Source organism: Diorhabda sublineata, chromosome 1, assembly GCF_026230105.1.
Source record: "Diorhabda sublineata isolate icDioSubl1.1 chromosome 1, icDioSubl1.1, whole genome shotgun sequence".
Taxonomy (NCBI): Eukaryota; Metazoa; Arthropoda; class Insecta; order Coleoptera; family Chrysomelidae; genus Diorhabda; species Diorhabda sublineata.
In genome coordinates this window covers 27815039-27830802 of record NC_079474.1, presented here as the reverse complement: position 1 = coordinate 27830802, position 15764 = coordinate 27815039, and the positions used below count along the sequence as shown (strand labels likewise).

Genomic DNA, 15764 nt, shown 5'->3' with positions numbered 1-15764 from the left:
TTCACATAAATTTACAGTAACAAAACGATATTCACAAGATATTGACACAAAAAATTAACAACTAAACCAAAAAACTAGATAAAGTATAGTATTTTCATAATTCCTCATCAGTCACTATTATTTCCTCTAATTATAGATTTCACTCCCGCAAAACTATTTTTGGGAAGCTTCATTACATTTACAAATAAATTACAATTTGATTAATTCAACGATTGAACTGAATAATTTCATTGAATGAACTGACTTTGTTAAAATGGTTTTTCACAACTTCTATTTGTATCAAAAGTATTTACAAAAACCAAATCTTTATACGTTTCAATTTTCAAATCGTCTGGATTCTAGATATAACTCTCTTGTACTTTTTTGGCTACGTGTAGCTTTTATCAAGCACTTATCTTGTTTAGACAAAAAATCAATGGAACTCATCTATAAATTTGAAGTTGTGTGAAGTTTGGCTCTTAGCAAATCCACACTGCTGTGATTTCTAGACTTCGTTCATTTGAACTGCAAGTCACAACGGTTTTTAACGCGTCCAACGTGGCTTCTTTCACACTAGCGAAAATTTGATCCCACTTCTCCTAAACTGTCATAGTTGCAAACTTGTTATCTTCAGAAAAAATAGTTTTACAATAGGCCGCTAGGATAGGTTACTGAGAAGAACTACTAAGCATCAATTCTCCTGTTACACTTAACTTCCAAACCCGAGACAATCCGTATCCCGAGCAACGGGAGAACCAAATGGAAAACGGGAAATTCGGGAGGGTTGGCAACCGTGGTCTGCATGCGCGACATCTTAATCGCCATCGGCTACAACAAGACTTTTCTCTCTTTGAGACGGGCTTTGGTAATTGTCCTTGATCTAATCACTGATTTTCTATACTTAGGTAAATCCATTTTTCATCAAGTAAAAATGCGTCACCTCAACTGACGATTCGCTTGAATTTCTGCTAATTCGTGTAACATTATTCGAAAACTTTTATAGATCGAACCTAATGATTTTCAATGTGATATGTATGGTATCATTGTAACGTCCAAGCGAGTCCGATAAACGGACGGTGCTGATACTAGGTTGGTTTTCCTTATAACCTAAATCTCTGACGTAGACGATCTTCAAGCGCTGAATTTCTACTAATAAAACGATTAAACTAACGCTGTGCCGTTCGTTTATTAAGTGTGATTTCCCCTTCAATTTCACATAGTTTTTTTTTCTGCCATGGCTGCTTTAAGTATTCGTTTCCAATTTCTTAACTATACATGAATTCCATATTTAACGTACTCCATACTATTTCTCATAAAAACGTACTGCGTCCTCAATAAACAAAGAGAGAATTATTGAATGAAAGTAAAGCAATTATACTCCTCATAGAATTAGAGACTAGTCTTAACAAGTTACCGCATGTTTAACATTACTTGGAAAAACTCCTATAAAAACTAAAGTGGTTGTTGAAATTCCTTACAGACGGATCGCTGGTAAGACACGTCAATAGGGAGACAAAATAATAGTCCAAGGAGTGGTGCTTACAAGTTCCCTCAAAAAAAACAAGAGAATGTTTGTCACTAAGAAAGACTGTTGGTAGAAGTCAGGTGTGCTTCTAAACGTGGTGACACACATACTTCAATCAACTTAAAGGTGCTAATACACCAATACATATTGATTCAAGAGCCAGAGGTTGTAAGATCATTTTTGCTATGCTTATTTGTCTATGAATAACGGATAACATTCATAAACAATTTAAAAATATGACACATGTTTCTATAAAGACCGCTTGCTATGGTGCAAGATCAAAATATTGCATAGATGAATATTGCACGTCACGTGTCTCTTTTCATTGTATCATGGCTGCCACTAATAAAAATGCAATAAGTTAAGCCGCGTTTACACCGGAGTTAATAACACAAGTTTTTAACATTAACTGATGTTAATAACAAAAGTCATTAACATATGTTAATAACATTTTCTTTTGGCTGCTAGTTTTGTTATCAACAAAAGTTAAAAACTCTGCCATTATCAACGCTCATGCACAGCCAGCAGTTCTAGGTGAGACAATGGTGCGAGAGGATGTTGAGGGGACACTGGCGCGCTCTGTATAGCAGGATGCTGGTCGAGGGGGTTGCCGGGAAGAGAGGAACCTGTTGTTAACAAAAGTTAACGCGCTAAAAGAGGCCATTAACTTTTGTTATTAACATTTGTTTAAAACATAACACATTTCCTTTGATCTTTACTTTTGTTAAGAGAAATTTTTTGGCGATTCAGCTAAGTTAATAACTTTTTGTTGAAAACTCGTGTTATTAACTCCGGTGTAAACGCGGCTTTAGTTGAACAAATACCTTATCTAAAATTTGATTCATTATTTTGAGACCGGTTTAACAATGGAAAAAAAAACTAAATAAGTGAGTAACGAAAAATTGGTCAGTGGATCACTTTCAATAATTATATCTACTGCTGCCTTGGTTCTGGAACCTCATGGATAGGTTGGTTGTTAGTCCAAAAGTGACTAGATTTCTCCCTAGGATTGCAGCTTGCACTAATATAAATGGCACCGAACCGATGATGTTACAAGTGTGATATGTGATATCTTGTATGAAACAATCAACTGAACTTCATTAGCGTATGCTTTTTATCAAGATATATTGCGTTTTGCATTGTATTGCGCGTTATATTGCATCATGTCAAGCGGCCTTAACGGACTCAATATATCAGTGGTATGTAGGTATAATTTCAAATACTGTTGCTGACTTCTTCATTATATAAAACGATTCAATAATGATTAGAAACCTATTGAAATTAAATAGCAATCATTTGAATGATATTTTAAATTGCACTTAGTATATAGAAAGTAACTCGTACGTGTTCTTTGTTGTATTTATAAAATATATGTTTATTATTATATTATAATGCGTGCGTTTTTTGGTATTTTCAAAATAGCTATTTCACCAGCTACAAAGTATACTTTTTCTAGGTGGAGGTGTTAATTTTAGATCTAGTAGTTTCCATTTTACTCGCATAACAGATTTGAAATAGTCCGGTCAATATTTATTTAAAATATCAAAAATTCTCGGAGAGCCAAATCTTGATGGAGAGTTAGGATTTACCATTAGAAATAAAGTTTTAAAAATCCTCATCGATTCTAGGGGTAGTACAAAAGTTATTCCGTGTCAAAGGTCACAATTTGATTTTTTCTCGAAAACGGTAAGTTTTATCAAAAAAAATCTACAACCAAAGTTTTAGATCTTAAAATTCTCTATAAAATGGTTTTCACTTTTTTTCCCTAAGAGTTACCATTCCTGAGATATCGTGATTCTAAGAGCCACTTATACATGATATGCACTGTAAGATAGTGTACTGGGCGCGTTTTTTTACCGTGGTTTCCCCTGTAGGGCTACTCCACTAACTGTCATGACAATTTTAGGATAATTTAAGGGAGCAATACCCGTTACCTCATACTCTCGAAAGTTTACTTCAACAGTCATATATTTGTCTTATTTTTCCTCTTGTCGGATGTTCAAATGTGGCTGAGTCATTGGTCTCTTCATTAAAATCACAGGAATCTTCCTCTATCGTACTCAGTTGGACATTTGAGCAAGTCTGACCTTGGCAATTGGTAGTCGCTGGAGAATACAGCAACCCGACTTTTTTACAGTCACATTTGGTACTACAACCTTTTTTACAACTGCAAAAAACAGGACTGAGGAGTTTTCTGGAGCAAGTGGAAGTAAACTTTCAATCGGAGTATTATCTATCAGTTTCCAACCCCAGTCTTCTGGGCTTAGTTCATTTCCTAGTCATGTTTAAACTTGATAGTATACTTTACACAAGTATTGAATATCAGGTGCCGATGTTGGAAGACATGATAGTTGTACTTATTTCTTGTTTCGCGTATTTGTTACAAAAGTTAAGTCGCTATTTATCAATGGAAGTAATTTAATTTTTGGAGCTCCACAAACGGCAAGAAGAAAGCGAATTCCTTCTGTAAATAATTTAGCACTGTCAGTCAAATCTTTTTTTTTTTTTCGAATAATTTAAATACTGGAGTTTTATATTGCTTTGTCATTTGGGATAAGCTTCTTCTTCTTCTACTGCCTTGCACCTACAGTGCGTTGGCGGTTATCTTATGGTCAGACATCTATTTATAGCGGCATGACACAGTTCACCGGTGTTATTTATGCCAGTCCAGTGTCTTATATTGCGTAGCCATGACATTTTTTTTCGGCCTACGCCTCTCTTTCCTTCGATCTTTCCTTGTATGATCAAGTGGGGTATTGTATATCGTTCTCCTCTAAGAACGTGACCCATGTATCCAACATTTCGCACCTTGATCAAGTTGAACAACTCTCTCTCAGTCTCTCTCAGTTGAGATAAACTTTTTAAAGAATATATTTCTGTTCGCTGTTGAGCCCTTTCAGGTTTCAGAAGATGAATAATTTTATCTGTTGAAGTCATTGCAATAAGTAGTACAACAAATCAACACCTTCATCGACTACAATTTTTGTGTTTGTTTCTATTGCTGTTTCAATTATGAGGACAACTGCGTCGCTTTGAGCTTGTTTCACTGCAATATTCGCAGCTTAATAAGGAAATGAAACGAGATTTATTATTAATGTTAGCGGAAAATTGTTGTTTAATCCTGGAACTGTCATAAATTCATCAAAGATAATCTCGGAGCCCGATGATGTTTTTGTAGTTCGACGATGTTGTTCTGCAGCTTTAAAATTCTTTCTGCAATCCACGTGTATTGTAAAGAATCTTCGGTCTCGTCTTTTTTTTAGATAATAAGATAGTCGCAAAATTATCACCTTTTTTGCTAATAAAACAATAAACCAATATCTAGAGGCTGCTGATTCTTATTTTATAAACATAGAATAAGAGAAAAAGTGTTACAATCAGTATTACTACCAGTAAGACTACCAAATTGAGGCATTTCTATCCCATTGGCCTTCGTAAGTGTACATTGCAGAATAAGGAGACTGTTTTTAACATATTGTCGTTGTTATTCTTCCGTTTTCAATGACATTCTTATTAAATGTAATTTCAATGTTTTGAAGTATATTTATACAGTGCTTTTCAGATAAAAGTATCCACCTTTAATAACTTTTGTAATACTGGTATTTAGAAAAAATCCATTATTTAAACTTACTGGAAAAGCCACCCCCTCACCCCTAGCAGCATCCCCTTTATTTTTTTAAATTACTTTTCATATTTTTTATGTAAAATTTGGATACTCCTCTTTGAGCTGATTTCAAAAATGTATAATACTTGTAGGTTAAAGTGGTTAGTTTATGAGATAAACAATTTTTCTTTTAAGAGCACAAATTTTACTTATTATTTACTTTCACCTTATTTGCCTGTACTAAAATGGGTTGTACAACAGTTCAAACTCTTTAATCTTTTTAACTGTGCTATTTATTCTACTTAAAAAATCCAAACAACAAAAAACTCTACTTTTTATTAAAGTTTGACGTTGTCAACTAGAATTTGTAGTCACTATTGATAGTGTAATTTGATACATTATTTATTTTGTTTCTCTGAAATGGTTTACTCTTTGCAAGAAAGAATTGAAATTGTAGGTTTATACTACCAAAATAATAATTGTGCAAGAGCTGCTGCTAGAATATTTAACGAATTACATGACGGAAGACATGCAACTCATAAGTATGTAATTCAACTGATGGAGAAATTTACCACAACAGGTCTGTTTGCAATAAAGTGCATAAGCAAGAGGGACTCGTAAATAACGAAGCAATCCAAGTGGCAATTTTAGGGCAAGTCAGCTTAGAGGCTCAACAACCCCAATCGTTGTCAACAATAAGTAGAGCGATCGGTGTTTCATCTTCTACAGTTTTCCGAGTTCTACATAAATTCAAGTACCACCCATACAAAGTTAAGTTGGTGCACGAGTTGAATGAAGATGATTTTGATCGTTGTCTAGAGTTTTGCGAATGAATGACGCAAATTATCAATAACAATCCACAATTGTTAAACCATATTTGCTTTTCTGATGAATGCTCATGGTCATTAAATGGCTTAGTAAGTAGGCATAATTGTAGATATTGGGCTGAAAGTGATCCACATATTATGCGTGAATTCCATACACAACATCCCCAAAAGTTAAACGTTTGGTGTGTATCCTAGGTGACCACATTGTCGGACCTTTCTTCATCAACGGAAATTTAAATGGTGAATCATATCTTGAGTTACTCAGGGAAGGGGTTGACCCACGTATTACAACAATAATAGAAAATGATGATAACCTTTCCGAAGATTTACTGGTATTTCAACATTTCACTACACTATGCTATGCCTGTCCGACAATTTTTAAACGAAACATTCCCCGCTCGTTGGATAGGTAGACGGGGGCAGATGATGGAGTGGCCACCTAGGTCACCGGATTAAACCCCCCTAGACTTCTTTTTATGGGGGTATTTAAAAACAAAAGTTTATGCTACCCAACCAGAATCTCTGGATGATTTACGAGAGAGGATAGAAAATGAATGTCGACAATTAAATCCAGCCGTATTAAGCAATGTCAGAGAGGCATTTCAAAATAGATTATACCATTGTATGGAAGTGAATGGTACTCATTTTGAACACTTATTGTAACTTCATAATAAATAGCACAATTAAAAAGATTAAAGAGTTTGACCTGTTGTACAACCCATTTTAGTACAGGCAAATAAGGTGAATGTATATAATAAGTAAAATTTGTGCTCTTAAAAGAAAAATTATTTATCTCATAAACTAACCACTTTAACCTACAAGTATTATACATTTTTGAAATCAGCTCAAAGAGGAGTATCCAAATTTTACATAAAAAATATGAAAAGTAATTTAAAAAAATAAAGGGTGAGGGGGTGGCTTTTCCAGTAAGTTTAAATAAGCCATAATGCTTGCCCCTTCCAACATAAATTGACGTGTTTTTGGATTTTTCTTAATACCAGTATTACAAAAGTTATTAAAGGTGGATACTTTTATCTGAAAAGCACTGTATATATATTGTCTCATTGACATTTCTTAGTAAATACATATTATATTTTGCGATTATTTTGATCACAGTTTATAATGCTCAAGAAATAATCATTAGATATACACCTACAGTCCAGTAATATATTGAAAAAATTCTTAATTGAATTTCTTTACGGTAGAAGTTATAAAAGAATAAGTAAAAATCAAGTTCTTGTCAGAAACTTACTTAAGCATTAAATATAAAAATTGATATTTTATAATAGATATTTACGATATGTGTCGTAACGATTCGTATTACGAAATGAGATGGGAAATTTGGCCGTTTGATAACCCATTGAATATCGTAATATGAATTTACAATACGAATATAGTACATATTTTACCTACTACCAATAATGTTAATTATTTACTCAAAATTAGTCAATATTCCTGATATTAATATTAGAATCATGTAACAAGGGCTCATTGTTGATTTATTTTGCGAACTGTCAGTTTTGACGCATTCACGTATAATTGTATCGACATGAGTTCCGACTATGAAAGTGTGAATTCTGATTTAGAACTTGGTGCAAATAACGCATTACAAACCCTAGTAACCGCTAAATCCTGTGTTTAATTATTATAATAAATGAGATTTAATTTTTTTTTCTTTTTTCATGAGCTCATTCCACTAGTGCGGTAAACAACCTAAGTAAAGTGAAGTATCTCATTACGAAACTAATATTAGTATTGTAATGTTTGATATTACATATTGGTAGTAAGTAAACATTCTTTTCTATCAACATGAGTTGAATAAATTGAATTCGCCTAAAGTGTCAAATTCGTTTCAAATTTTAAAAAGATTTGAGGTATTCAAATAAAAATGGTACCACGAAATTACGCACAAACCAAAAAGACGACGAAGTAAAATGAAGGAAAAAATAAAAGATTTCGGAGATCAGGAGATCTTTTCTTCACTTTTTATTGTGGCCCCTTAATTATAAAAATTAAGATATTGGTTTGTAATGGAAAGGTAAACAATCATTCTACAAAAAAAGAGAAAATGGCAGCAGTAGAAATAGGTGGAAATGAATAATACTTTCCATTTCAAGTAAAGGGAAACAAAAAACATTTGAAGCGTTCTGCTCTCAAAATAACTCCAAAATGGACAAAGTGAATTGCAAAATGGAATAATATGTGAACAAGTATAATATTTATGATCCCTCCCTTCCCTTTCTCACATGACTTTGGCCTTTTTTGGATATAATACAGCCTCTGCATCTATATCTAACCCTTCCGACATCTTCGAGAATACAAGTTGGGTTTTATTCAAGTGAACTGTTCAAAGTAATGTGTCCCACCAAAATTAACGCACATTTTAGATAGTTAAATCTTAAAAAATATATATTAAAATTTCAAAAAATAAGAAGATAACGTAGTTATTAATTCAAGATTTCACAAAAAATCTTAAAAATAATAATATGGATTTTAATAGCGCGTATTTCTTCCTCTGATATTATTATTTCATTTCTTATTCCATTTTGGTCAAGAGCATACCATTATTCCAATAAGTCTGATGCGATTTAATAAAGCTCGAAAGCTAAAGAGTGTCTATGTGATCAAGATCAGGACAGTCAGCTGGCTACACTATTCCTTGGATGTAGATATTTTCAAGGATATTTTCTAATATGCGCTGGACTGCTTAAATTCGCAGAAACTGGTCTTTACTTGTATCAGTTACACGCCCTTTGCTGTTACCTATCTCGTCTAATTACTTCATTTTCTTTGGAAGCTTTTAATGATTGTTGGGCTACATGGGATATTTGTGTCACTTGTACTTGTGATAAGTAAATAGTAAATAAGTAGGATTATGATTTTGGACTATGTTAGGGTTCACTCTGAAGATTTAATCTTGCCTCTTGTATTATAGCAAATGTTCCGCACAGCAGTATTGATAGACTTGTATCAATCTTAGAAAAATAACTTTATTTCAGTAAACATTGGATGGCCTGTAAATGCAACCTAAGTTCTATCATTTAAGTTTAAATTTAACTGCTTAGTGTACCTCTTTAGTTTTATTTAGATATTTCTTTATATTGTAGCAATCAATCTAATGCCCAAATCATTTTCTTTCATATTTTGCTGTATATATATATATATATATATATATATATATATATATATATATATATATATATATATATATATATATATATATTGATGTTATAACTGGTCAATAGAGTTCCAATGTATCATTTACAGGATCATAACCTCAAAGTCGGCTTTAACTAGTGCAAATACAACTTGATAATGCAATTTTACATCAACCACAGTAACATCATCCCAAACAAATTGATCGAACACAGATATTCCATGGCCTCTCCGCAGCCCAGACATACACTCAGCTGATTTCTTTTTGTGGGGTTTTGTTAAAAGGCACGTCTACGTGGATGAACAGAGAAGAGCAGTACTCCATTTAAAGGACAACATTCATCATGAAGTGGGTAACATACCCAGTGCTACGTGTCAAAGAGTTTTCGAAAATATTAGTGCCTGGTTTCAGGAGTTCCAACATCGACTTTCGAGAAATAAGTTTCTGTTTTATTTCAAATAAACATTTGTTTCAATACAGTGTGTTTTTTTGCAACTTTATGAGTCCAAAAATATATGGCTCACCCTATAGATAACACGGAAAAAAGTTGTCACAATAGAAGTTATTTCGAAAATATTAGGGCCAGGCTTCAGGAGTTCCAACATCGACTTCCAAAAAATAAGTTTCTGATTTATTTCAAATAAACATTTGTTCCAATACAGTGTGTTTTTTTGCAACTTTATGAGTCCAAAAATATATGGCTCACCCTATAGATAACACGTAAAAAAGATGTCCCAATAGAAGTTGTTTCGAAAATATTAGGGCCAGGTTTCAGGAGTTCCAACATCGACTTTGGAGAAATAAGTTTCTGTTTTATTTCAAATAAACATTTGTTTCAATACAGTGTGTTTTTTTGCAACTTTATGAGTCCAAAAATATATGGCTCACCCTATAGATAACACGTAAAAAAGATGTCCCAATAGAAGTTATTTCGAAAATATTAGGGCCAGGTTACAGGAATTCCAACATCGACTTTCAAGAAATAAGTTTCTGATTTATTTCAAATAAACATTTGTTTTAGTACAGTGTGTTTTTTTCTTGGCAATTCCATGAGTCCAAAAATATATGCCTCACCCTATAGATAACACGGAAAAAAGTTGTCACAATAGAAGTTATTTCGAAAATATTAGCGCCAGGTTACAGGAATTCCAACATCGACTTTCAAGAAATAAGTTTCTATTTTATTTCAAATAAACATTTGTTTTAATTCAGTGTGTTTTTTTTGGCAACTTTATGAATCCAAAAATATATGGCTCACCCTATAGATAACCCATAAAACAGATGTCACAATAGAAGTTATTTCGAAAATATTAGCGCCAGGTTTCAGGAGTTCCAACATCGACTTTCAAGAAATAAGTTTCTGATTTATTTCAAATAAACATTTGTTTTAATACAGTGTGTTTTTTTTTGCAACTTTATGAGTCCAAAAATATATGGCTCATCCAATAGATAACACGGAAAAAAGATGTCACAATAGAAGTTATTTCGAAAATATTAGCGCCAGGTTTCAGGAGTTCCAACATCGACTTTCAAGAAATAAGTTTCTGATTTATTTCAAATAAACATTTGTTTTAATACAGTGTGTTTTTTTTGCAACTTTATGAGTCCAAAAATATATGGCTCATCCTATAGATAACACGGAAAAAAGTTGTCACAATAGAAGTTATTTCGAAAATATTAGCGCCAGGTTACAGGAATTCCAACATCGACTTTCAAGAAATAAGTTTCTGATTTATTTCAAATAAACATTTGTTTTAGTACAGTGTGTTTTTTTCTTGGCAATTTCATGAGTCCAAAAATATATGCCTCACCCTATAGATAACACGGAAAAAAGTTGTCACAATAGAAGTTATTTCGAAAATATTAGCGCCAGGTTACAGGAATTCCAACATCGACTTTCAAGAAATAAGTTTCTATTTTATTTCAAATAAACATTTGTTTTAATTCAGTGTGTTTTTTTTTGGCAACTTTATGAATCCAAAAATATATGGCTCACCCTATAGTTAACACGTAAAAAAGATGTCACAATAGAAGTTATTTCGAAAATATTAGGGCCAGGTTACAGGAATTCCAACATCGACTTTCAAGAAATAAGTTTCTGATTTATTTCAAATAAACATTTGTTTTAATACAGTGTGTTTTTTTCTTGGCAAGTTCATGAGTCCAAAAATATATGGCTCATCCTATAGATAACACGGAAAAAAAATGTCACAATAGAAGTTATTTCGAAAATATTAGGGCCAGGCTTCAGGAGTTCCAACATCGACTTCCAAAAAATAAGTTTCTATTTTATTTCAAATAAACATTTGTTCCAATACAGTGTGTTTTTTTTTTGGCAACTTTATGAGTCCAAAAATATATGGCTCATCCTATAGATAACACGGAAAAAAGTTGTCACAATAGAAGTTATTTCGAAAATATTAGGGCCTGGTTTCAGGAGTTCCAACATCGACTTTGGAGAAATAAGTTTCTGTTTTATTTCAAATAAACATTTGTTTCAATACAGTGTGTTTTTTTGCAACTTTATGAGTCCAAAAATATATGGCTCACCCTATAGATAACACGTAAAAAAGATGTCCCAATAGAAGTTATTTCGAAAATATTAGGGCCAGGTTACAGGAATTCCAACATCGACTTTCAAGAAATAAGTTTCTGATTTATTTCAAATAAACATTTGTTTTAGTACAGTGTGTTTTTTTCTTGGCAATTTCATGAGTCCAAAAATATATGCCTCACCCTATAGATAACACGGAAAAAAGATGTCCCAATAGAAGTTATTTCGAAAATATTAGGGCCAGGTTACAGGAATTCCAACATCGACTTTCAAGAAATAAGTTTCTGATTTATTTCAAATAAACATTTGTTTTAATACAGTGTGTTTTTTTTGCAACTTTATGAGTCCAAAAATATATGGCTCATCCTATAGATAACACGGAAAAAAGTTGTCACAATAGAAGTTATTTCGAAAATATTAGCGCCAGGTTACAGGAATTCCAACATCGACTTTCAAGAAATAAGTTTCTATTTTATTTCAAATAAACAATTGTTTTAATACAGTGTGTTTTTTTTTGGCAACTTTATGAATCCAAAAATATATGGCTCACCCTATAGTTAACACGTAAAAAAGATGTCACAATAGAAGTTGTTTCAAAAATATTAGGGCCAGGTTACAGGAATTCCAACATCGACTTTCAAGAAATAAGTTTCTGATTTATTTCAAATAAACATTTGTTTTAATACAGTGTGTTTTTTTCTTGGCAATTTTATGAGTCCAAAAATATATGGCTCACCCTATAGTTAACACGTAAAAAAGATGTCACAATAGAAGTTGTTTCGAAAATATTAGGGCCAGGTTACAGGAATTCCAACATCGACTTTCAAGAAATAAGTTTCTGATTTATTTCAAATAAACATTTGTTTTAATACAGTGTGTTTTTTTCTTGGCAAGTTCATGAGTCCAAAAATATATGGCTCATCCTATAGATAACACGGAAAAAAAATGTCACAATAGAAGTTATTTCGAAAATATTAGGGCCAGGCTTCAGGAGTTCCAACATCGACTTCCAAAAAATAAGTTTCTATTTTATTTCAAATAAACATTTGTTCCAATACAGTGTGTTTTTTTTTTGGCAACTTTATGAGTCCAAAAATATATGGCTCATCCTATAGATAACACGGAAAAAAAATGTCACAATAGAAGTTATTTCGAAAATATTAGGGCCAGGCTTCAGGAGTTCCAACATCGACTTCCAAAAAATAAGTTTCTATTTTATTTCAAATAAACATTTGTTCCAATACAGTGTGTTTTTTTTTTGGCAACTTTATGAGTCCAAAAATATATGGCTCATCCTATAGATAACACGGAAAAAAGTTGTCACAATAGAAGTTATTTCGAAAATATTAGGGCCTGGTTTCAGGAGTTCCAACATCGACTTTGGAGAAATAAGTTTCTGTTTTATTTCAAATAAACATTTGTTTCAATACAGTGTGTTTTTTTGCAACTTTATGAGTCCAAAAATATATGGCTCACCCTATAGATAACACGTAAAAAAGATGTCCCAATAGAAGTTATTTCGAAAATATTAGGGCCAGGTTACAGGAATTCCAACATCGACTTTCAAGAAATAAGTTTCTGATTTATTTCAAATAAACATTTGTTTTAGTACAGTGTGTTTTTTTCTTGGCAATTTCATGAGTCCAAAAATATATGCCTCACCCTATAGATAACACGGAAAAAAGTTGTCACAATAGAAGTTATTTCGAAAATATTAGCGCCAGGTTACAGGAATTCCAACATCGACTTTCAAGAAATAAGTTTCTATTTTATTTCAAATAAACATTTGTTTTAATTCAGTGTGTTTTTTTTTGGCAACTTTATGAATCCAAAAATATATGGCTCACCCTATAGTTAACACGTAAAAAAGATGTCACAATAGAAGTTATTTCGAAAATATTAGGGCCAGGCTTCAGGAGTTCCAACATCGACTTCCAAAAAATAAGTTTCTATTTTATTTCAAATAAACATTTGTTCCAATACAGTGTGTTTTTTTTTGCAACTTTATGAGTCCAAAAATATATGGCTCATCCTATAGATAACACGGAAAAAAGTTGTCACAATAGAAGTTATTTCGAAAATATTAGCGCCAGGTTTCAGGAGTTCCAACATCGACTTTCAAGAAATAAGTTTATGTTTTATTTCAAATAAACATTTGTTTCAATACAGTGTGTTTTTTTGGCAACTTTATGAATCCAAAAATATATGGCTCACCCTATAGATAACCCATAAAAAAGATGTCACAATAGAAGTTATTTCGAAAATATTAGGGCCAGGTTACAGGAATTCCAACATCGACTTTCAAGAAATAAGTTTCTGATTTATTTCAAATAAACTTTTGTTTCAATACAGTGTGTTTTTTTTGCAACTTTATGAGTCCAAAAATATATGGCTCATCCTATAGATAACACGGAAAAAAGATGTCACAATAGAAGTTATTTCGAACATATTAGGGCCAGGTTACAGGAATTCCAACATCGACTTTCAAGAAATAAGTTTCTGATTTATTTCAAATAAACATTTGTTTTAATACAGTGTGTTTTTTTGGCAACTTTATGAATCCAAAAATATATGGCTCACCCTATAGATAACCCATAAAACAGATGTCACAATAGAAGTTATTTCGAAATTATTAGCGCCAGGTTACAGGAATTCCAACATCGACTTTTAAGAAATAAGTTTCTGATTTATTTCAAATAAACATTTGTTTTAGTACAGTGTGTTTTTTTCTTGGCAATTTCATGAGTCCAAAAATATATGCCTCACCCTATAGATAACACGTAAAAAAGATGTCACTATAAAAGTTATGATTTTAATGTTTATTTTGATTTGAATATTCTGGGTAAAATAAACAACTGATTGAACAATAGGTTTCTCCACCACAAGTACCGAAATAAATACAACTTATAAGGCACCTTGAGAAACTGTTTTAAATAATAGAAATTTCAATAAAATATTTTCTGAATATTTATTGATAAGTAATAAAATAAGACGTGTACTAAAAATATCTATAATCATGTGATAGAATAAATAATTCAATACATCTTGTTTTTGTTACTTAAGGAGGTTTTTCATGAGATAATTCTTTTTGGATATTTCGATTCGAAATGTACCAAAAATATCGAATACAATTATCAACAGGCAAATAGTTGAGAATAAATATATCTACATCTAATCAGTAAGTATTCTACAGCGTAATAAAGTTATTTAGTTTTTTAAAAAAGATGAGAAACGTGTAGGTATCTTACCTTCAGTCGAAGAAAATAATATTAATAATATCCAAACAGTCCTCCTTAATTCCATGTCGGTGTATATTTCAGAAATAAAAATATAAACTTAATAAAAATAAAACTTTTCAATTCAAAACACTTCAGTCACAATGTACGCAGGTCGACAAGATAAATAAAATAAGATAACAGGTGAAACTGATTAATAATTAATTCCGTGATATCAAAACTCAAATATGAACAAGACACTGTAAAAAAAATATGTAAGTCGCGCTGCACAACCTCGCTCAAGCGACTGAATTTCTAAACGATTAATATCATTCATTGGCAGGATTGACTTGGTGGTATTGAAATTTTGATTTAATGCCTATAGGAAAACTTGTTTTGGATTCGTTTGAAAGAATTTCACTTCCATGGAATTATTAACAACTTATTAATTAATGGAACTTAACGATTGGTAATTCATTCATAATCATTAGTTTTTATTGTAGAAAATATAATTGAAAAAGAAAAAAATAGTTATGATTCATTTCATATATGAGTGCTATACAACCACATTATGCAAACATATTTTCTATTTTACTCAATTCAATATTAACAGTAAAATTATTATAAAGCATAAGTCTCCTCCTTAGAAGAAAATTCAATTACTGTTTTTGGTAGGGGCGACTAGTGCAAATAAAAAAAAACTTGAGACTTCAAAAAATAATAATCGTAATTCCAATAATAATTATCTAATCTAATAATTTTTTTATTACTAATCCAAAAGAAAATTTCAAATACTTGGCAGTTGGCTTGTGATACATTGATTAAAAACTCAGTAAAATCAACCAGTTTAAGTCTGCGCTCTCTTTCTATGATTCACGTTATATTTTCACGTAAAATTTGCTG

General features: G+C 31.8%; 1 protein-coding gene and 1 long non-coding RNA gene across 2 annotated transcripts in view; one reads left to right on the top strand and one right to left on the bottom strand.

Moving 5' to 3' along the window:
• The window catches only part of LOC130445432 (uncharacterized), a 37405-nt gene extending 22219 nt beyond the window's left edge, over nucleotides 1–15186 (bottom strand). Inside the window, exon 1 of the mRNA XM_056781044.1 lies at nucleotides 14895–15186. Coding sequence (XP_056637022.1) covers nucleotides 14895–14949 — 55 coding nt within the window. The 5' untranslated portion in view covers nucleotides 14950–15186. The remainder of the gene's footprint in view (nucleotides 1–14894) is intronic.
• LOC130445441 (uncharacterized) lies at nucleotides 2946–9649 on the top strand. Its single transcript, XR_008910048.1, has 3 exons — nucleotides 2946–3190; nucleotides 7623–7718; nucleotides 9203–9649. It is a non-coding gene; the product is annotated as an uncharacterized LOC130445441 (long non-coding RNA).
• Nucleotides 15187–15764: the final 578 nt, after the last annotated feature.